This window comes from Leuciscus leuciscus, assembly GCF_965113295.1.
Source record: "Leuciscus leuciscus genome assembly, chromosome: 16".
Lineage (NCBI taxonomy): Eukaryota > Metazoa > Chordata > Actinopteri > Cypriniformes > Leuciscidae > Leuciscus > Leuciscus leuciscus.
This window is the reverse complement of record NC_138740.1, coordinates 15,215,216-15,237,449: the sequence shown is the minus strand read 5'-3', so window position 1 is coordinate 15,237,449 and position 22,234 is coordinate 15,215,216. Positions and strand designations below refer to the sequence as shown.

The window sequence follows — 22,234 nt, the reverse complement described above, 5'->3', positions numbered from 1 at the left end:
ATGACAAAAAAAAAAAAAACTTGATGGCAAAAAAAAAAAAAGATTGTATATGCAAAGACATATTATGTAGGAGGATTATTAAGTAGGACTGAGGGGGAAATTGCTGCACAAATTCGATTCTGCATTCTTCTAAATACATTTTTAATAATTAAAGTGAAAGGATAAATACGCAAGACAAACCATTAGAGATATAAAAAAAAGAAGTGCCATGTGGCTGCTACACTCATTTGAAAAATATTGACTACATACTGTATATTATATATCATGTCAAGGCACATTTACACACTTTTTAATGCAGAATAGAGGTGTTATGAATGCTTTTACATTGATGTATTGTGCGGGACAACAAATATAATGTGCACAAAAAAACTAATAATATATTTTGTTCAGAACGGCTTTCATGATGCAGCATCCCAGAATCCCAGTATTTTCCAAAAGAGTGACATACTAGGCATTGATAAATAATTTTTTGTTGCCATTGTGACTCATAAGTCACAAATGGAATCATAAGATGCCTGGATTCCCACTTAAAGAAAAGTTGTTGATGGCCTTGAAGTTACCAAGACCTTCTAGTGGACCTTTTCACTGCACATGGGACCAATGCGCATGAGTTCCTCCGGCAGGTTCATCAGCCTGTGTCCATATCGAGCCTCTTTGCTTTGAGGTTTAAAGGCGTATGAGCATGTATAAGGGAGCCACAGCTGGCTCCCAAGAGTTCTGACCCGTTCTGGTCAAGTGAAGCATAAACTGTGTCGGCTGCCCACAAACACGTGAGTGGGGGCGGCAGATCTGTTGTGTCCGACTGCGGTCGGCTGAGCATCTCCGGTCACACCTGAGTCCATTCTGCAGGAACGGGTCAGTGGCTGAAACCGAACAGCCACAACAGTCCAACTCTTTACTGACTGCTGTCTAAACTCGAAGTAAACATGCAGCGCAGAACCGGGAGACCCGATAGTGGGAGTATGTGTGTGTGTGTGGGGGGGGGCTTCTTCTCAGTGGGGTTTAATTTTCGCAAATGAGCCTGAACGGTCTTTTGACAAACGTTACAAATCAACCTAGTCTGGTCATCTGCACACAATAACTCTTACGCACCATTCCATGTGGTGTAAATCAAGTCATTTTTCCCCTTCGGCAATAGATTCTCACTGAGATAAACCTTTGATTTGTGGCCTTTCCCAGTGTCACGGGCAGATTATGGAAAGAAGAAAAAAAGGCATCTTGGGAAGTTAAGAAGCTGCAAATATTCCAGCAAAGGCCATTTCAGTGAAACCAAATAAAATGCGATTCAGTGCTGATTTTCTTCAAATCGGCTAATAAGCGCTTGATACGTTCACCTTATGTGCCTATATATATTGTCTCAAAGGGACGATTAACAATTTTCATTGAGCGTAGCGGTTGCTAACCATTTTGCTGCAACACAATGGGAAAAAGATTGTTTTGCTCAATTCCGAGAACCATGACCTGTCAAAGTAAATGCCCTTAGACGTCGGCTAATAGCTTCCACATTACAAAACACATAACTCCACAAAGCTAGCCTGAAGCTAGCAACATTAACGACAATGAAAAGGTTACCTTAAGGACTGTGAAATCTTTAGCACTGCTAAAAATCCTATTAGCAGTAATGCTAACATTATTACAACTACAATTACATCATTCAAAAAGGATGCAGGGGTTTCAATTTGGATTTAAAGAGATGAATGTTAGGTGGAAGAAAGCGATGCCCTTGGGGATCGGGAGAGATGGCAAGAACAGGGTAGAAAGGATGGAGGGGGGGGGCAGGGGTCTTTGGCGTCTATTGTTTCACAGCCCATTATACATGTGGGTTTCATTAAGACAAAATAAAGAGACCAAGAACACTGTCTTTTGTACTTCTGAAGGGGGAACCATAATCCAGAACCAGGCCAGATATCAATTTGAAGTACATACCATGTAGATATTATCTAAATTGCTTACATGTTTACTGTCAAACATCTTCTCAAGAGAAATTACTCACTCAACACTTTTAACACAAAGACTAGCCTTTGGGGCCTGTAATTTACTCAGGCAAAGACAGCAATAAATGGCACATTAATATTAAGTGTTTGGACTCAACCAATCCTGATCCCACAACAAAAAGAACATAGTGAAGAAACAGCAACAAAAGAAACAACATGACAGAGCATTTAACTAACAAGTGACTCAAACATACACACACAGCAGACCGTGACGGCCTTAAGACTCCAGCGTGTCCTGAGAACTACTTCAAACGTGACGTCAAACACAGCCTCAAACAGCATGATGATAACAATAAAAGTATCAACAGTGTTAGGAAGTGTTAATGAGGGAGAGATTTCTTACCTGTCGATGATGACGGGATCGGAGGGTGTCTCGTTTCGGTTCCCGCAACTCTTTTTGTCACAACAACGACTGAAGGGACGAAAGAAAATACCAGTTAAAAAACGCATCATGTATAACATCAAGACATTTACTATACAGACCATCCTGGGCATTTTTTGTCCAGAGGAAATGTCATATTTGTATTTTGACTATTAAGGTTAATGCAATTTTATTGTATAACAGTTTGCTAAAGAAACACTCAATGCAAGAACATCAACATAAATGCTTAAATACAGAAGCTAGACTAGATTTTATCCAACAGGAATCTAATTGGATGGTGAAAAGTAATTTATATGCCTGCATCTGAAATCGCAGAACTCCCTACTATATAGTAATATGTGACAAAATTAGTATATCCGAATTCACAGATCTCATAAAAGAGTAGGCAAAAAGTCCCCAGATGACCTACAACTTCTGGCGAGATTCTGAAGTGTGCATACGATGGACACTTTACTATCCCATGAGGCCACAGGAGAGGATTTGTAAATGGCAGTGAAGCGACGCAACTAACGCTGGTAGGTCACGTGATTATGACAACATGACGAATATATAACGTCCGGATTACATTCATACTACACACACTCATACTATATAAAACATACTTTTTTGCAGTCGCAAAGTAAATACTTATTCAAAATAAGTACCTTCTCAAGAGTATGCGATTTCGGACGCTGCCTATATGAAAGATGATTAAATGGGAGTGGTTTAAAAAGAGGGCTTGGTGACATCACCAAAAAAGGAAAGTTACTATAGTTTTTTTCTTGAGCAATGAATTATGCACAATAAGAGCAGAAACATGTATTGAGAAAGTATATAAGGTTGTTTTTTTTTTTTTTTATGTCTTATTGACTTATTGATTAAATCTATCGCCCCCTTGAGTACTGGAGTTAGCTACCACCACATTAACATAAGAACACGTTAAGCATGTGCGAGTTGGCCAAAGATTTGCATTTGCATAGGTGATGAAGGTCTAGCAGAATGACAAGAGGAGAATTGAAGGTGTGTGAGGGGCTTCAGCGGCGGTTTGGAGACCACCGGCATCACATTTCTACCGCACAGATGGCAGTAGGACACTGAATAAGGGCTGGGGACAAAACTGTCACATGACACCCCTGGCATTGTCCTTCCCCCTTCAGTTTTTCTTCCTCTCACAACTCTCTCTGCTTCCACCCTCTCGCCTTACGGTTTCTCTTGTTACCTCATTCCCAGCTCCCTATTTTCTCCAATGACACAGTTTTCAGATGTTCCAATAGACTTTAGCATTCATTCATGGACTGCAAGCGTTCAGGAGATCGTATCTTATGATGTACCATGCTTATTCATGAGGAATCATGTGTGATTTATATAATACACTTCTTCAGGTATGCATGATGAATGTCTTTCTTTAGAAACTCATCATGAATAGAGGGCTAAAATCTCTCTCACTCTCTCTCTATCTGCATCTCATATCTCTCTCGCCCCTCCTTCTGCAAGGCTTCCTCAACTAGGTCAGTGTCCTCCCAAAGGACTGAAACAAGGGATTGCAGTGCCTCTGTGTGTGTGTTTGTGAATCTATGTGTGTGTGTGTGTATTTATACAGTGCAGGAAGAAGATTTGTAGGAGCCTAATGATCAAATCCGGCAGCGCCCATGGGAGTCACGGTTTAGCTCCTGATACACGAAACCTTGAGCGGACAAATTCGTAGATACACACTCAAAACAATTAAAGACAAATATTTTTAACTATATTTTCCTATGCAAAACTCGCAAGGGTTTTTACAAAAAGCAAGAATGTTGTAGGTGGTTGCCAGGGTGTTGCTATGGGTAGTCAATGGGTCAATGACAAAGAAAAAGTTCTTCCCTTTGTAACCATGTTGGTTTCATATGGTTTTGAAAAACTTTTACACCATTTTCAACAAAATTTCAAACGTAATGACCCTAAAAATGTCATGTACTGTAAAAAGTAAAACTTTCCTAATCAATGAATGCATGTATATGTATACAAATATTATTTTAAAAATATATATATATGTATATATATATGTGTGTGTGTGTGTGTGTGTGTGTGTGTGTGTGTGTGTGTGTGTGTGTGTGTGTGTGTGTGTGTGTGTGTGTGTGTGTGTGTGTGTGTGTGTGTGTGTGTGTGTGTGTTAGATAACTTTTTACCTTGACTTTTTTTTGTACTATTATTGAATTAATTATTAATTCATTAATATCACTGTTTTGAAGAGTTACACTACACAACATTTTACAACCTATTATTCTAACTCTGCCTTGTCATAAAACAAGTACAAATTATCTGATATTTTAAGAGAATTATTGAACTTGACATGGTCATAAGGGTCTATAAGCATGTTTCTGCATATTGGCTGCACCACGTGACTTAATTTTTTTAAAATATATTAATAAGTATTGTAGCAGTTCTGTACTTAGTTAAAAAATGTAAGAAAAAAATAACAATACATTAAAACATGCTCATCATAGAAGAGGTGTATTCAAGTCATTGCATATATGTTGCATTTTAATATATTTTTTAATAAAATAATAGATCTGGACAAAAATGTGTGTGACATCACTGGCCCTAATATCACATTGCTATGTAGTTGCTATAAAACGTGATTTATTTGAGGTCAGTAGCACAAACAGTGTACTTACATATTTAAATTTACATGTAGAAACAAACCCTAAACATGAAAAAAATTTAACATTTGCTTTAGCAAGCACAACTACAGTAATTATAACGCAAGCCTACATTAGCTTATTGGGAGGTGGAGAAGGTTATAATCTCTTTCCTGATCCTCTTCAAGACCGTCCCGCAGGACACCCGAAGGAAATCACATCTTAGATCTTAACGCTTCCTTCCTGATGCGGCTTTTGAAGAAATGTCTAAACGGGCTCATGTAATTAGCAGGATGTCTATCACACGCCTCAAACATATGTTTCCTTTACGTGATTTCTTTGATTCATGACATTGGATTTGTGTTATGACAACTTTAGTCTTTAGAAGAACGATTTTGGCCAGTTTCGCGACAAACAACAGCCTGAAACAAGTTCCTTGTTTTTTTTTCTCCCCCTATTTGTTAAAATGATAGGAATAAGCACTTTTGTCCCGCACTTGCAAGCTGGCATGGCACCATATGGCTAATGGTGGTGCGTGGCAATTAGTGGAGCTGATTAATGGTGAACAGCCTAATTTTCTGCTTATAATTGCGGCAGCGTTTGAAGGTACACATACAGCCTATCGCACGCACACATTCACGATGGCATATCAATGCTGATTTGGCAGGTGGGGGGATGAGGACCACATCGGTTTGAATATACATAAGCTGTCAATTCTAAAAGTAAAAAAAAAAGGGTGCTTTTTTTAATTGTGAAAGTGCCTATATGACATCTTTAAGTTGCGTGATGCGTTGGTAAAACCTGCCATATATTTCATGGACGCCACGTGAGCCGGGGCACATTTGTTAGTGGGCCAGACTGAAATTTCAGATTGAGTAATGAGTTTCTGCTTGTCCTAATTAACCAGGCATCAGGGTGATATTCATGAGGGGGGGTGGGGGTTACAAGGGTGGGCGGCACTGTTAAAATACCACTAAAAATAGGCACGAGTCGATCATCACAACCTACTTTTAAGCAAATTCATCTTTGGATGTTAATTAAATACATAGCATTTGATAGAAAAAGTCATCTCCTACTTGTTTTTTTGGCTCTGTTCTTCACTAGGGGTTTGACCTGAATAGTATTAATATGAAATGAGTTTCTATTTAATATACTGTTTTGGTAACGTACGACTCAATACGCATAAGAGCAAATAAAATTGAAACTAAATATTGCACTAGAGCGTACTGGTTAGTGTTCTAACAAGGTGACAGAAAAAAGCAACAAGCCAAAGGACATATTGACAGTCACCTGGTTTCTATCAGGGGTGGCCCCGCCGACAGCGAAATCTCATTGGTTCATCATACCTGAATATTAAATACTTCATGAATTCCAAATCTAAAGCTGCATCCGAAAGGCACCGCATTTGAATAAGATCTTACTTTGAGATCTTTAAAAAAGTATGTTTTATATGTATGAATGAAATCTGGATGCACTACATCGATCCGCCATGTAGCCATAGTCATGTGACTTAGCTGTTGCGTCACTTCACTGTCATTCACGGAGCCTCTCTTGTGGCCTCATGGGACAGTAAAGTTTGCATCACATGCACATTTCAAAATCTCTTTGGAAGTCCAGGTACTTTTCATCTACTGTTTTATGAATACTGTGAATTCAGACATAATACTCTTTTCACATGCTGTTTTTTGCATACTATATAGTAGAGAAGTAGGCATATCCGGACGCAGAGTGAATTTTGGTGGTAGTCCATGTCTATTAGCTTTAAGACCGTCTACATTCTACTGCACACACTATTAACAACTTGAATTATCTTGTTTGCAGTGTTATTATATATATATCATTTGCATGCAATAAAATACTCCAGAATGAGAATAATGATACCACCTGCCTCTGACTAGCATTAGCAAGTAGCTAATCACCTGCTGAATTCGAAACCGCATACTAGCATACTACTCTTACTATTTCTGCCATTGAAAGATATGGTAAAATGTAGTACGATAATATGCGGTTCCGAATTCGGCAATGGTTTGCCGGTGTCATGAACAATTCAGTCTGCCCAAAGAATTGAGTCTTCATAGGACCCCGGGGGGTAGTATTTTGTAATGCCTGATCAAAAATAAATAAAATAAATGAAAAAGAGAAATGTTTAAAGGCCGGGACACACCAAGCCGACGTCAAAGAACTAGCGGTGGCGAAAGCTGACTGTGTTGTCGCCTCACGCCGACTGCGTCTTGGCCAAAAAGCTGCGCTTGAACACACCAAAAGGACTAAAGGCGGCTGTCAACTAGCATGTGCGTTCTGCGCCTTTGTGTAAGTTAAAAATCTGTCTATATCAGCATGTATCAATAGTCTATTTTTGTCATTCAAAAAGGGAAACCGAAACTAGGGCTGCAGATATACAAACCGTAAACAAAGCAGCGCTTGCTTACCATTTTGAAAATCAATCACGCTGATCACTTTCTTCATTCCAGTCAGCTTGTGTTATTATGAAAATATTCGTGCATTCGAATGCTCAGGTAAGATGAAGTCAAATTAGAACAGCCTTCTGTCTGTACCGTCTTGACTTCTTTGTTCGCTTTCATCACTTTTGCTTTTATTCTCATGCACTCGTTCGCTAAGCTGAACAGCCAATTAGAGTTCTCTCTCTCACCGGCGGCCCGACACTGATTCGACAAGCTGAATCAGCACAAAAAAAAAACAGCTGGCGTCCGACTACAGCCATAGGGATAGTTCTGTCATAATTCTGTCATAATTTACTGACCCTCAAGTTGTTTCAAACCTATTTGAATTTCTTTATTCTGCTGAATGTCGGTAACCAAACAATTGATGTGCCCCATTGACTTCCATAGTATTTTGTTTCCTACTATGGAAGTCAATGGGGTCCATCAACTGTTTGATTACTAACATTCTTCAAAATATCTTCTTTTGTGTTCAACAGAAGAAAGAAATTCATACAGGTTTGGAACAACATAAGGGTGACTGAATTTTTAAGTGAACTAGCCTATTCCTTTAAGCCACTAAATAGAGAAACCATTAAAAGTCTTCCATTAAAATGATTTTGGGGTCTTATATGGACTGAATTGTTCATGACACCCACCATATCTTATATTTTCAAAAGGAAATGTCAGTACTAAGAAAAAAAAAAGTTTGTCATTCAATTTTAATGTGGTTTTTAAATATCATATATGTTCTAGTTTACTGCGATTGCACTGTGACATGCAGCATTTTTAACATGGACGGACAAATTATTTGGAAATGTGGAGCATCGCACCTGGTTAGGACAAAGTGTAATGGAAAAAGTCTCACCTGCACATGATTTCATGAGTCAGGAGAACGCGGCACATCTCCGGGTTCTTATCTTGACCTTCATAGATGATGGCCTATGAACAGAAAGAAGAAAAAAAAGTCAGTTTGGACTCACACAGGGTTTTTTTTCAACACTAGAATGAATCTTTTAGGAAGAGGCAATCAAAATTAAATGAAGCACATGAAGCTTTTTCAAAAGATATGTTACAGGAAGTTGACACTGACCATCTAACATTCCAAAAAAAACATTTCCTCCGCTCATCCACACTTAAATTCAACTATGGAGTCACAGAAGCCAATTTCACTTGAGAAACACACTGAGAGGAGGCGTAATTCTGCCGTTAAAGCATGTTGGCCTGGTCGTATTTAATAAATATCAGCATGTGTCGTGGGGAATCGTCTAAGCTGTTCCAATAGGCTATTTCAGGACAGGCTGTCCAGAGCTCTGGCTCCACACAGGACTTTGGCTCATTAAGTAAAGGAAAACAGAAGGTGAGAAATGAAGGCTCCAATAAGAGGGGCTCATTGTTTTACTTCTAGCTCAGGTAATTATTCTCTCTACAGGGCACGGGGCTGAGGTGGGGTAACATGTGGTAGAGGATGGGATGTACAATAGCACCAGCTCAGAGCGGTTTGAAGGATGGGTAACAAGCCGAAGAACACCTGTTGTAGGTGGAGGAGATGATAAGGAACATAATTGATTGGTTGCTCAGATTCTAACTAGCGGGAGAGATCAAAACAATGACAGTGATTCCTATCGATGAAAAAACATATTTATCAAACATAATAAAAGTCTTCGCAACCAATTTTACTCATGTAATACAGTGTGTGTGAAACATGATATTTATCAAGAAAATAATTAAGATGGCGAGGACAAAACATTTTTAGAATATATTTTTGTTAGCTGGGTAATCTATAGGCTAAATATGTTCTGAAAAGGTTAAAATTCTCGTTACGTTATGAACGTTATTTCTGAATGTTCTGTGGAAGTTTAACGTCCAGTTTAAAAAAAGTTTTATCTTGGTTATGTGAGAAAACAGTGTAATGTTTAGAAAAACGTTAGAAAAATATCCAACTCAAACGTTTCAGAAAGACATTCCATGACCAACGTGTAACAAAAGTTTTTTGTGTGTGTGCTAACGTTAACGTTTTGAGAATGTTTTTAAAGAACACTTGACTTTGAATGAACATTTATTGGAGGAACGTTTGCTCATTTGAGAGAAGGAACGTTAGCCAAAGTACTGAGAACGTTACGTCAGCTTCTGAATTTCCAGCGCTATAGAAAAATAAATCATATTTTACATGAGTTGTTTACGTTCAAGTGAGCGTAAACAAACACGCAAACAACCTGACAAACGACTCTTACGAACTGTTTTAGTGAGTTAAGCATGCAGGCAGCGAGACTCATGTATTTCGGTTCACAAACAAATATGTCTTATGAGCTGGTTATTGTGTCAAAGCATACGGTGCGACAAGTATAATCCGAATCACAACTCTTGAGAGCCTTTTCCTTAAAGTGATTCAAAAACATCCAGCGCAACAAACTCCGATCCCCCAAGCAAACGACTCTAATGAGTTTGTTCCTCGTAAAATACAAACATACGTTTCGATCAGAGTACCTCAATACAAGAGCAAATGGCTCAGGGCTGGTAGTTTAACGATTCGCTCAAATAAAAAGAACTAATAAACTCAATGAACCAGTCTTAAAGCAGATAGTGAATTAAGATCTGACTCATTTACTGAACTGCACGTTGTGCTACATTCAGTGATGTCTGTCTTTTGTGTAGGCTATTTCAGGTTAGCGAAACAAAGGCCCTACTGTAAATCAGCATAATCTCCAAACATTGTTGTTTTGTTCGCTCTTATTTATTTGTTTGATTGTTAATTTGTTTTGTTTTATATTTGTGACTTGACATCCACAGTTTAGATGAACCAACAGCAAATCTCTTCAAGTCATTCACTGATCTTTTTCTTTCATTTTTGATTCTCTCACTCATGGGTAAAAATGTGAAGTGCCTATGCGTTCACTGGCAAACTACCTACGCTAGCATATGATGTGCCAAACCATCAGTGGCGTGTGGCACAGGGGCGGTAGGGGGAGGCAGGAGGCTGGAGGAGGTGGGTGCGAGAGAGCAGTTGGGATGCCAGACTGGAGCACGGTGCACCATCTGGTGCGGCCCCCCATTTTTCTCTCAAATTTTCTCGGCTTTGCTCTCACCCCTCCTTAACACAAAACACAGCACTGCCAGGCTGGCAAAGCCTTGTGTTGGACATGGTATGCCATTCCGAACAGTGCCACGTTTGACTACGCCAAGCGTGTCACCTTGCTAAGATTCTGGGATCTCGTTCGTAGGCATACCGACTGGCAGCAAATCTGTCCCGTTACGCACAGTCATTACTCTCTGCCATGTAACGGAGGTGTTATTCAGCAAGCCTGTCCAGCATGAAAAAAAGTTTGTCACATTGACCTTAACTGGGGGGGAAAAAAACACGGAAGCAAAGTTATATACCAAGAAAAGGGTAATATGACAGAAGAAATATCCAGAGATAGACGATACATTGGCTCATTGTTTGATGTCTTTCAGATGTACTTTACATTATACAAAGGCACTGAGAGCGATATTGTTACAGCCAGTGCTGGATTTGGCAAGCTCGGAGCATTTGTTCAGATGGTTTTCTTTCACTTTGAGGGAATGGGGGCCAAGGTCTTCTAGAAGTACACAGCATGCATCACTGTCTGCTATAGTCCAAAGACCTGCTTCAAATTTCTAACTATAAACACCAAATCTATCTTAGCCCAATCCGGCTGAGGTGTGCTCAGGAACAGCAGTATTCTTCCACTTGCCGTAGTGCCTTAATAGCATAATGTGATATGCATGATATGATATAAAATATAATTAGGGTTATATCCAGCTATTAAAGTCAACATGTACTCAATTTACCCTTTTTACTTTCTTAATGCGCATTCCTACTTTTTACTATTTAATAAAAAAAAATGTGTTGATCGATTTCTGATTAATTAAATCACATTCTTTCTCACATAATGTCCTGTTTTTTCATATTAAAATAGCCATTCATGTTGGTTTTCTTTTTTTTTTCTTTTTTTTAAATCACAATCACCCTTGCAATCACATCTTTATCTATAGGGCGTAGCTGATGTATCAGTAGCCAATGAGCTCGCTGCTCAACTTTCAAATACTTGGTCAGCATTTGCTGTAGCAGTTGCATTGCTTTACCCTCCACCTTCCCCAGCTCCACCTGTATAGATCTGCTTAATTCATGTATGCAGCATTATGCAGCAGCAGCATGTCTTACTTGCTCACACAACCGTGTGTTGTGTATTTATTGGCAGTAGCAAGTCCACTTGCTCTGCAGCAGCAGCAACAATAACCAACAGCACCAGCAATAACAGCAGCAGCAGATCTATTCCGCCAAGACCAAATATTTCAACATTGTCATATCCATTACCATGCCAAACAATCTGAGAGTTGTCATAACAGAACTGTTTTGTATTGCATGTTCTCAAATGTTATGTTTAAATGTGCAAATGGTCCATTATCTAATTAAATATGCACTGATTTGCATACATTTTCAGAACAGAAATCTGAGCATTGATATAGTTAGGTTCAGAATTCTTTTAGACTTAAAGGTGCAGTCTGTAAGAATGACAGCTAGTGATTGAAATGGGTACTGCAGTCCAAATTCAAAATATTGGTTGTTTCTCCCACCCCCTTCTCCTCAGACTCGACGCACACGCGGGTTGCCAGATTGAGGACACGCAACAGGAATGAGCACAAAGGACAGTGGAAAGTGACGAGTCTTATACTGTAAGTTGATGAGTGGATTTATCTGCATTTTAATATGCCACTGATCATAGAGCTTTTTAGATGGATGCTGAGGCTTTTAGGTCAGGCAGAATCAGCGATCACTGACCTAGTTTGATTGCTGGCTTCCATGGCTGCAATACGCTGTGTTTTCCGCCAAATGGCAACCCGGGGTGTCGAAATACTATTGGGTAAATTGGCAGCGGGCGGGACCACAGAGACCGAAACAAAAACAGACATTCTAACACGGAACGCACTTAATTTCAAAGTAGAATAACTGGCTGTAGAAGCATTTTTCAGAGAAACAAGCATGTTTGCTAAATCTCTGCAAACATAATTATGGTGTAAAAAAAAATGACATACAGCACCTTTAAGTGAAGATTTCAGATTTCAAGAGAAAAACTCATTTTGAGGAAACAGCCTTCAAAAATATGTAGTGTAACTGAAATCTACAGATGCAAATAGATAAAGTGTAATAAAATAAACACTTAAATGTGTATTTTTCTTTACACTAGTCTTAATGAAGACATGTTATGGAAGCAAAATAGTCTAAAATCTTAAAATAGACCAGTGCATGCAAAAACAATGGCTTTGCCTGTAGTGTCACAAATTCCTCTAGTCATACAAATGGAAATGATTCGTGTAAAGATTAATTAGTCTTTGTATACTCTTAAAGTGTGCCATCTTGATAACTTTAAAATGCATTGGCTGCTTTTATTGAGATCAAAGTACAGGAAGTGCTGTGATAAACACAGGAAATAGTTTCTTTTTGATTTAGGAAGGAACGCCGAATGTGCAAAGGTCCCGTGTTAAAAATTACCCTATGTTAATGTTACAAGCGTGATATTTAGGGCGTTTTTAACTGCTTGCCAAAGTGCGAGAAGGGCACATTAATAAGCATTCAACGTTCATATGCCTTGTAATACATATTTCATCTTGCCAAGCACACTTTTCATATTTCATCCAGCGTTTTCCTCAACAGCTTTGATGTGACGCCTGAAATCGAAGGCAAGTAAACAAGACGCTATAAATACATGGAAACCTACTTCCTACACAGTTGGCATCATCTGTTAGCATGCCATTAAGAACACGGCTGCCTTTTTTTCCCAGGCCACTGCGCTACCTTTAAAGAGGTGCTGTCTTGGCAGTGATTTCATTCTTTGTTCTCCCACACACACAGAAGCGTTCGCATTCACGAATAAGTATCCCACCCCACCCCTGATCAGCTGTTCAGACATAAAGCCTGAGAAACAAGAGAAGAGGAAGAGAGAGAGCAAGTGTTGGGCAGGCAGACAGACAGGATAATAGACGAAGGGTTTCTAGAGACAGCTAACAGACATCTGAGAGACTTCTAGACAGTGCAAGAGTTTGAGCAGGAGACGAGGGAATAAAACAAGGCCGGAAAGAAGAGAGTTGGAGAGTAGACGGGTTAAAAGAGTTATAAAAACAGAGTGAGGATTGAACAAGCAAAAAAATAAAGGTTCAACAATGGAACATTTCTTTTTCTAAGAGTGTACATGAAAAGTGATTGTCAGTAAACGGTATTGTCAAGCCAATCCCAATACATGTCTGCCTAACATGCCTTTGAAGGGCACGGTTTTGGAAAGGGGGCGTGGTCTAATTCAGTGGCTAAGTTTAGCTCAAGTTAGCTCAAGCAAAACAGCTAACATCTCTTACGGCATATTAAAAACATAAACAACCCAGGAGGTAATGAGAGAGGAAATGGGAAAAAAAAGGATAGATGAGGGAGGAACGTGGGAGGTCTGCTGTCTCTGCACTATGATGTCTCAGCACGATGTGTTGGTGCTGAAGCTGCTGATCACAGATTTAACTGTCAAACACACCTAAGAGCCCCACACATCCCTGATTCTCACTTTTGCATCCCATTATGAGTTACAAACCCAGTATAACAGTGTGATTTTTTCCTCAAAAACCAGTTATAGTGCAACTACCCGAAACTAAAACATTTAAGCTGACAAATTCTAACCCTAACCCCAACCTACACCCTTAACTTAACCTCAGTGTAGTGTTGGTAACACATCCTGATAGAAACCAATACTGTTTGTCACGATCTGAAACATTCATTATGTTTCTGAACTCTCATGAAGTCTGAACTAAGGTGACCAATGAAAGCTGCGGTATCTGGGTTTGTGCTTAACTGGTTTGGAGGGGAAATTCCTGCAGTATAATGCATGTTATTGTTTTTTAAATTAGCATGCTAAAATCTGTTGAGTATTCTTCCCTTAACTTCCTAAACTCAACTGTTCCAGGATAAATATAAGTTAAACTCTATCAGCCGCATCTGTGGCATGAAAAAAAAAAACTGCAAAGAAACAGAAATGCTCAACATGTGAGTGTCAGAGCACGTATGCTAACCGCTAGGCCACTGTTACAACAACAAATGCAGTAAATTAGCACTATAGTCTGAAATCTATAACTCTGAGATGTTTACCATATCTGCTGAATCTAATAATTTGACTGTGACAGTAACTACCAAAATAACAAGCGTCTTGAGCAGTTGCAACAGTAAATCAGTCTCGCCACAGAATAATAAGCTCTGCAACCGCTCTGAGAGCACTAACAGCAAATCTGGACACTAATTACAGTCCAAGCTAAAGCTGTTTTAGCTGTTTTTGCCACCGTAACATAAACAGAGTGGTCGCCTGTAAGTGTTTTAGCCGTGCTAGCGTTGCACAACACTTTAGCAGCCTCTGTGATTAGCATTTGTTCCCACAGTCACTTAGAAAGTAATAGTCTTGCTAACAAATTGGAATCAAGCTGCAGTCACATTCCCGCAGGCAGTAATTTCCCCAACAGGTTCAAGTTGCTCATGCGGATTCATCCAACAGAAAACTGATTGGTTTGACAGTGACTTCTGTGTGAGCTGTGCTTCATGCATCACTACACTATTGAAAATTGACATTTTTTGCCTGCAAAATTATACAGAAATGTCCCTAATGCAACCGCACCTTAGCTCACACCACAACCTAATAACTCACAGTGATTTCAGACGGCTGATGGGGATATAGAGCATCACAAAAAATTACTGTAACCCAATAACCAGTAATAGGCATAGTATCATCTGCACTCCCTTCTCAAGAGTGCACGCTCTTCAAACTGAAAGCTTGTTTTAAGTCCGAGCCACAACATGGGCCGAGACACCTGTAGCTGTCCTGTGGTCAGCCAGTATCCAGGTCTCATTTCACCATCTCAACAGGTCTGACTGCCCCTGAGCGAAACCACATCTGATCCCTCTCTCTCTCGCTCTCATTCACCTGAGGAAATCAAAGACGCATGCCGACCGAGCTGTGCGCACTGTAAATATATCACTCGCAACGGTGATTTTTGAGCTGTTACGAGGTAACTAGCTGTCTTATTGTTGCGCGTCTGCGGCGGAGAATGAGATTTGATATCCTCCGACTGCCGATACACATGTTCCCCAATCTTTAAGTGTAGTTCTAAGCGGATCCTTTTAGTGAGTGATTTAACCATAGGTTGTCTTCACATCTGAAAGTTTCTCGCACACAATACAGCAGCAAAAGGGGATAGCAATCTCATTCCTTGTGACTTCTATTACACCTGCACACAAAAAATAATGAATACAAGTGCTAAATATATTCCGAGAAGACTGACATGAAAACTGCCGGCAAACAACTACAAAAGATGTGTGAGGGGGAAGCCGAGGCGTCTGGGTGATTATTTTTTAACTTGACACTGATAAACAGCGCTCTAGCGACACTTCGCTCAAAAGTGCCATGTCCTCCCACGAAGTGCAGCAAAGCAGATAGTTAAGAAACAACAGCTCTTCTTCCTACTGCCAGACTAGTGCTGTCAAAGTAGCAGCTACTGGGGTTTAATGCGCTTTGATGTTCCCCACAACGCAAGTCAGGCGGGAGGGAGAGAGAGCTGCCGCCCGCAGGTAAGTTAGCGGCCGCTAGCGAAGTGTAAAGAGCCTAGCGTGGAGCCTTTCTCAGTTTGCAGCAGGCGGCTAATAAACAGGGAGATGTTTAATAGCCGCTCTTTGACAAAAGCTAATCGCTAATTCCCATGACACGCTGATTACGGCTGATCCAGGGTCCGCATTTTGGTTCTCTTATTCGTAAACCATCCAGACACTAGCTCAGGGCCACACATGTCTTCGGTGACAGATAGAATCAAACAGGAAACAGGAAACAGGCAACACTAATAATGTAGATCTGCCATGTTGCGCATACTAGAAACGAAACAACCCAGAGTTCAGAAGGAGGCAGCCGAGCATGACATCTGAAACACACCAACGGGCAACACAAACATGTACACGAAAAAGGCTATGAGAAATGGATATGTACCCAGATAACAGGGAACGTTCTCAGAACTTTGGGTTACGTTCTAGCAAGGTTCTCTCAAAGTTATGAACTAACATTATTACAGTAATGTTAAAGGGATAGTTCACCCAAAAAATGAAAATTATGTCATCATTAACTCGCTCTTATGTTGGTCCAAACCTGTATGAGTTTCTTTCTACTGTTGAACGAAAAAGAAGATATTTTGAAGAATGTTTGTAACCGGACAGTTGATGGACCCCATTGACTCCCATAGTATTTTTTTTTCCTACTATGGAAGTCAATGGGTGCCATCAACTGTCTGGTTACCAACATTCTTCAAAATATCTTATTTTGTGTTCAACAGAAGAAGAAAAAAACTCATATGGGGTTGGAACAACATCACTGTAAAAAATTAAATGATCAATAAGTTATGAAAACATTATTTATTTATTTTACATTGCTTTAACTCATCAAAATAAGTCAAGCAATTTTCAACCTTATTTTATAAGTTATACAAGATTCAACTCATTTTTTTAAGTCAGTTCAAAGTAATTTAAGTCGAAATGACTTAAACATCTAAGTTGATTGTACTTCATTTAAGGCAGCAACTTCTTTTTTACAGTGGAGAGGGTGAGTAAATGGTGAACTATCCCTTTAACAGAACGTTTTTTCAAAGTTATCTCAAAACGCTAGCATAAAAATATGATTTATACATTGTTCATGGCATGTCTTTTTTTTTCCGGAAAGTTTTAGTTGGATGTTGTCTACTACTTGTTTCAGAATGTTTAGAGAACATTCAGAAGTAACGTTCCCATAATGTTTGGAAGGAATGTTCCCTTAATGTATGTTTAATCAATATAATTTTTAAAAGACATTAAAATAAAATAAAATAAAAAACATTCATAGTGTACTTGTTAGTGTACTTTTTGCATGGGGGGTTGAAAAGGGAAAACAAGGGGGCTGCAAACTGACAACAAAAATCCAAAGCAAACAAGGCTCCCCTAAAAATACACACTAACGCTCACAGTTAAACACTAAACAAACCAAAAAAAAGAAAGAAAAAAAAGTCCAAAAGAGGCCACATGATGCTATTCTCACTATGGGCATGTAAAAATGTGACACTGCCCCTGGGAGATGCGCATGCACGTACACTACGCTGTGAGATTCATCTGTGCGGGGCACAAACAGTTCGACCTTTAGCATGTCCTGATGCCCCAACATGTATGAATTAGCCTCTGGTGACATGCGCAGATGGTGCTGTACGGGACGAGATGAACCCTTACCTGTTTAGTCATGGAGTCAATTAGTCTTACATAAAAATCCTGCTCTGTTCTGATGCCTGGAACACACAGAAACGTGACGTCAGCATGTGCTTTTCATTACATTTTCCAAAAAACACACATTCACAATCATTATCGGCAACACTTTATTTTACAGTGTCCTTGTATCATGTTACATGTACTTACCATAGTATTAACAGTAAATTATGCATAATTACATGCAACTAACCCTCAACCAAACCCTAAGTACATGTTGTTTATTAATATAACTCAGTTCTTATATAATTACACTGTAACAATGACACCTTAAAATAAAGTGCAACCTCATTATCTATAAATCGCTATTACAATGTAATAGATGCCATATTACACTGTAATTACACCACATATAATGCATTCTTGAAATAACATAAACACATTTTAGTAGCTTCATTGTATTCTAATATTGGCATAAATAAGCAACACATAAAACCAATAATGTTGTAGTGCCATGTTTTAAAACAAATTATTTTCAATTACTATAATAAGAAAGAGATGTGTTACTAAGTAATTTTTTTTCTTTTTTTTTTTTTTTACAGAAGTCCTTTTGTGATACATGTCCTTATGCTATACATGATAATTAATAGTTTGTTTCATAAAAAAAAAGTTAATACATTATATGTTACTATATAGGTCAACTAATTTAAATGGTTAAATACGTTTTTCTGAAAACACACAATGCATGATTATATTTAAAATAAATAAATGTTTGTGTTCAGTGTAAATTAATACACTGCAAGTTTAATTCTAAATTGTGGCAAAGTCACAGCTTGTCACGAGTTCATTGCTTTTCAAATACTTTGATTTAAAAAAAAAAAAATACAAACTCAAAAATGACAGAAGTGATTGTGATGAAGCAAATATGATATAAAAATTTTAAAAAGCAATTTGCTTGAGAGGTGGCAGAACTAACAGCTGGTTTATTTAGTAACTGACCAGATGACAAATGATAGACAGGCTGTCAGATTACACACTAATGAACATGATCAATTCACACTCACTCGAAGAAAAGCACATTAACAATTAATATCGTGTGGTCGGAAATAGGTTTTTAATTGATTTAAACCTTGAATGAATAATTAATGCTTTCAAATAAATCGGATGCATTGGGGAAAGTCATGCTATGATTTGAAGAAAGTAACTGAGAATTAGTTCATGTTAATGATTGCGTTTAATTGTTCAGACAGGAACGGGCTTGATCGGGTGAATCATTGATTTAAATCACTGCCAATCTTCGTCAAATAGAGATCTCTAATGACAGCACCTGCTACTGCTGCTATTTTAGTGCAATGAATCGCAGATCACGATCAATGAATGTGCGCAAACTCGAGCCTCGTGCGCGAATGTGAGAGCATGTCTTACCGTTGCTGTAGAGAAGTTGCAGTCTGTAATGTATGCCATTGTTTGTCTTTTCTCCTGTAGTCTCCTGGGTATGAAAATAATATTACAACAGGTCTCAAAATAATACACTACATAGTAATGGGAGGAATGTTACTGCGCTTATAAAATTCAGTTGTTTGGACTCATTTTAAATATTTGTTAGAATCTTTGCGTATAGGCTATAAACTGAATTATCTCATAAATACATTTTATTTAATGCATTAGGTCAAATTAATTTATTCATAGCTGAAGTCTGCTATGTTATATTATAAAGTAGCCTATTATAGTTTATAAGTAGGCCTATATAAGTTTATACTGATAGGATATTACATTATACAATATTTTATTATGCACGTGCATGCATATCCATATACGACAGATTTTTATAAATATGTCAATTTAGCTCTGCTAAAAGGATTTCACAATTATTTTAAGCTGTAAAAAAAAAATACAGGTTACTGAATAAGGCATGCAAACTGCCAAGAGACTTCATTTTACTTGCGCATTTAACCATTCAACTTAAATTAAAATATATTCATAATTATTAGCATTGATTATATTAAACAACTATACAATTTAAATAACTATCCGGTTTAGCTGCTAAAATGTTTTTAATCCTGTTAATATCGCAATATTTGTTTGATTATAGCTAGGCCTATTTATCGCAAATATTATTTAATAGGCTATATTAATATTCTGCATTAATTATTTTACTATACTTTACTATAGCCTACTTACTATACATTTTACTATGACTTTTCTGTTTACTTTCCTACAATATAAATCTCTTGCACCTTCAAAATGAACTATATAAAGGATCGTATTTAGTGCTCCGCTGACAGCGTGGTGCTGAAAATCAGTTTTTGAAACTCACCTTCTCTTTTTCCACAAATCCGACAAAAGAGGTTCTCTCAATTTCCACCGGCTGTCCTTGTCGGTCATAAAGGGCTAACACGAAGTGGAAGAAGTTGGATTTGCGAAGGTTTGATGGCGGTTGTTTCTCGAAGTGCGCCCGGGCCAGTCCCACTCCACTGCGGGGAAGACACGCAGAAAGGCCCGTGTTAAAAAAAAAACATCCTTTAGATATCAGAGTGGATGTGTCATTGAAATAAAATGGGTGCTTAATTTTTAATCCAATGATTGAGTTTGTGTGAGTTAAAAATACCTATACAATAATACGCGTGAAAGCTAAATCTTAACTTTGTTATTATTATTGTTATTATTATTATTATAAATTTTAGGCTATTTATTCATTATTATTATGATTGCTATTATTATTCCTTTCTCCATCAAGTTCCATCCAGTGGTCTTAAGACCTCCAGATGTGACTGCATGCAAAAGGAGGTGAGCTTTGGCAAAGTACCCAAACTTTGCATCCAAAGGAACTCATCAAAGCTCTCTAAACGACAAAGCAAAGCGAATGAAAGGCTTAATCCTCCACAATCCGGATCGGGTTCCCCCAAAACAAGCACCAGCAGCAGCAGCATCAGCCCGATCAGTCCACGCTCGCTCCGCGGGAGGTGCAGGCGCAGCCCCGGGGGTCTCTTACCTCTGCGCGGCCGTGTTCGCATCCAGCACCCCGGCGCCTTGCATCCATGTTCGGACTGCGTTCATGCCGGCTCCGATGGGCTCCTCTTTCAAAATACTCCCACTCCTTTGGATGCTCTCCTGAATCCCAAACATGAAACCGGGATCTCTAACACTGTCTTCCCGTTGGTAGTGTTCTCAGGTGCCCACCTCTCGTGCGTAAGAGAGAGAGAGAGAGAGTGCGCGCGCGAGCGAGAGAGAAAGAGAGAGAGAGAGCGCTCAGATGGGAAGGAGTTTGGAAACCAGGACAGATCCCGGTGTCACCAAGACGCAAAGTGGAGGCAAAGAAGCCTTTTCTGTGATGATGATGATTTCGTTTCCTGCGAGCAGCTGGTGCGATCAAGCAGATCTCATATCAAGTGTCATCATGACCTAACAACTTTCCTCCTAGATCTTGTCTTCTTTTTCGGATTTTTCTTTTGTCAGGAAACAACACCAACAACAACAACAAAAAAGTGGGTAAATCAAGAGCAGGCTGTATCCTTAGCCCTCCTGATCAAATTGAAGTGATTTGTGTCTCTTCCCAAAGGAATCAATCCTTCCTTTGACTATATGAGAGGGAACTAAACACGAGCGCAGGAGCCCAGAGGCTTGAAGGAGGGACCGGGAGAGGCGGTCTCTCTCTCTCTCTCTCTCTCTCTCTCTCTCTCTCTCTCTCTCTCTCTCTCTCTCTCTCTCTCTCTCTCTCTCTCTCTCTCTCTCTCTCTCTCTCCCTCCTCCACCCACTCCATCAGTTTGTCAGATGGCATTACTAAAGCATTCAAAAGAAGCTGATTGGAGTTAGACGCTATAACCTCGCGCAAAACGGCCCTGTATCGATCCGTGTAGTTATCTTCTTCTTGATGCTGTAATTGCCGGCTTGACAATAAAACACTCTGTGTCTTGTTCGCGCGTAAAGGATTCGCGCGCAGTCCTTTAGAGAGCCGTTAATAAGAGCAGATTGTATGTCATCATCACAATTGAATAAGTGCACGCGAGGTGCAGTGTTGTAGTTGCAGTCACAGCGATGATCTAGGCTACTAAAGTGTATAGCCTACATCTACAAGGTGTACAAATGAAAAGACTTCAAATCCTTTGGAAACCCATAAGATCCTGCACCAACTTTGAAATCTAAAAATAACCAATAGAGAACATCAACGCAGAGCCTAAAAATATTAAGATCTGGTTCCCAAAAAACAAGCCCATACTGTAAAAAAAAAAAAAAAAAAAAAAGTTGCTGCTTTAAATTTTTAAGTAGCATAGAATCAACTTTGATGTTTAAGTCATTTCAACTTAAACTACATTAAACTAAAAAATGATTGTAACTTGTTTAACTTAAAAGGTTGACAATTGCTTAACTTATTTAGAAGAGTTAAAGCAATGTAAAAACATATGGTCATAACTTATTGATCTTTTTTTTTTTTTTACAGTGGAAGTACAGTGAGGTTGAGTGAGTTCATTACAGTAGATCTGAGGAACCTTCAAAAGGGTGTCAGAGGTTCTTCAAATTAATCCTGTCTCAAGTGTATTTTACGCTGTAAAGCATTTGAATATGAAGGACG

At 38.8% G+C, this 22,234-nt stretch overlaps 1 protein-coding gene across 5 annotated transcripts in view; it reads right to left on the bottom strand.

Annotated features, from left to right (window-relative positions):
• Positions 1-21,276, bottom strand: part of LOC309478268 (transcription factor COE1-A-like) — a 130,076-nt gene extending 108,800 nt beyond the window's left edge. For 4 of the 5 annotated variants that reach the window (XR_014198917.1, XR_014198918.1, XM_082141851.1 and 1 more), the window contains exons 1-6: positions 20,656-21,275; positions 19,981-20,137; positions 19,089-19,152; positions 17,691-17,746; positions 8,280-8,353; positions 2,338-2,406 (exon numbers count right to left, since the gene is read on the bottom strand). Coding sequence is in view for 3 of the 5 variants with exons in the window: in XM_082141851.1 (XP_081997977.1) it covers positions 2,338-2,406; positions 8,280-8,353; positions 17,691-17,746; positions 19,089-19,152; positions 19,981-20,137; positions 20,656-20,789 (554 nt within the window). In the remaining 2 variants the exon portion in view is untranslated. Of the gene's footprint in view, positions 1-2,337; positions 2,407-8,279; positions 8,354-17,690; positions 17,747-19,088; positions 19,153-19,980; positions 20,138-20,655 lie in introns of all 5 variants that reach the window. The other variant, XM_082141853.1, reaches the window with a different exon arrangement.
• Between the last annotated feature and the right edge of the window lie 958 nt (positions 21,277-22,234).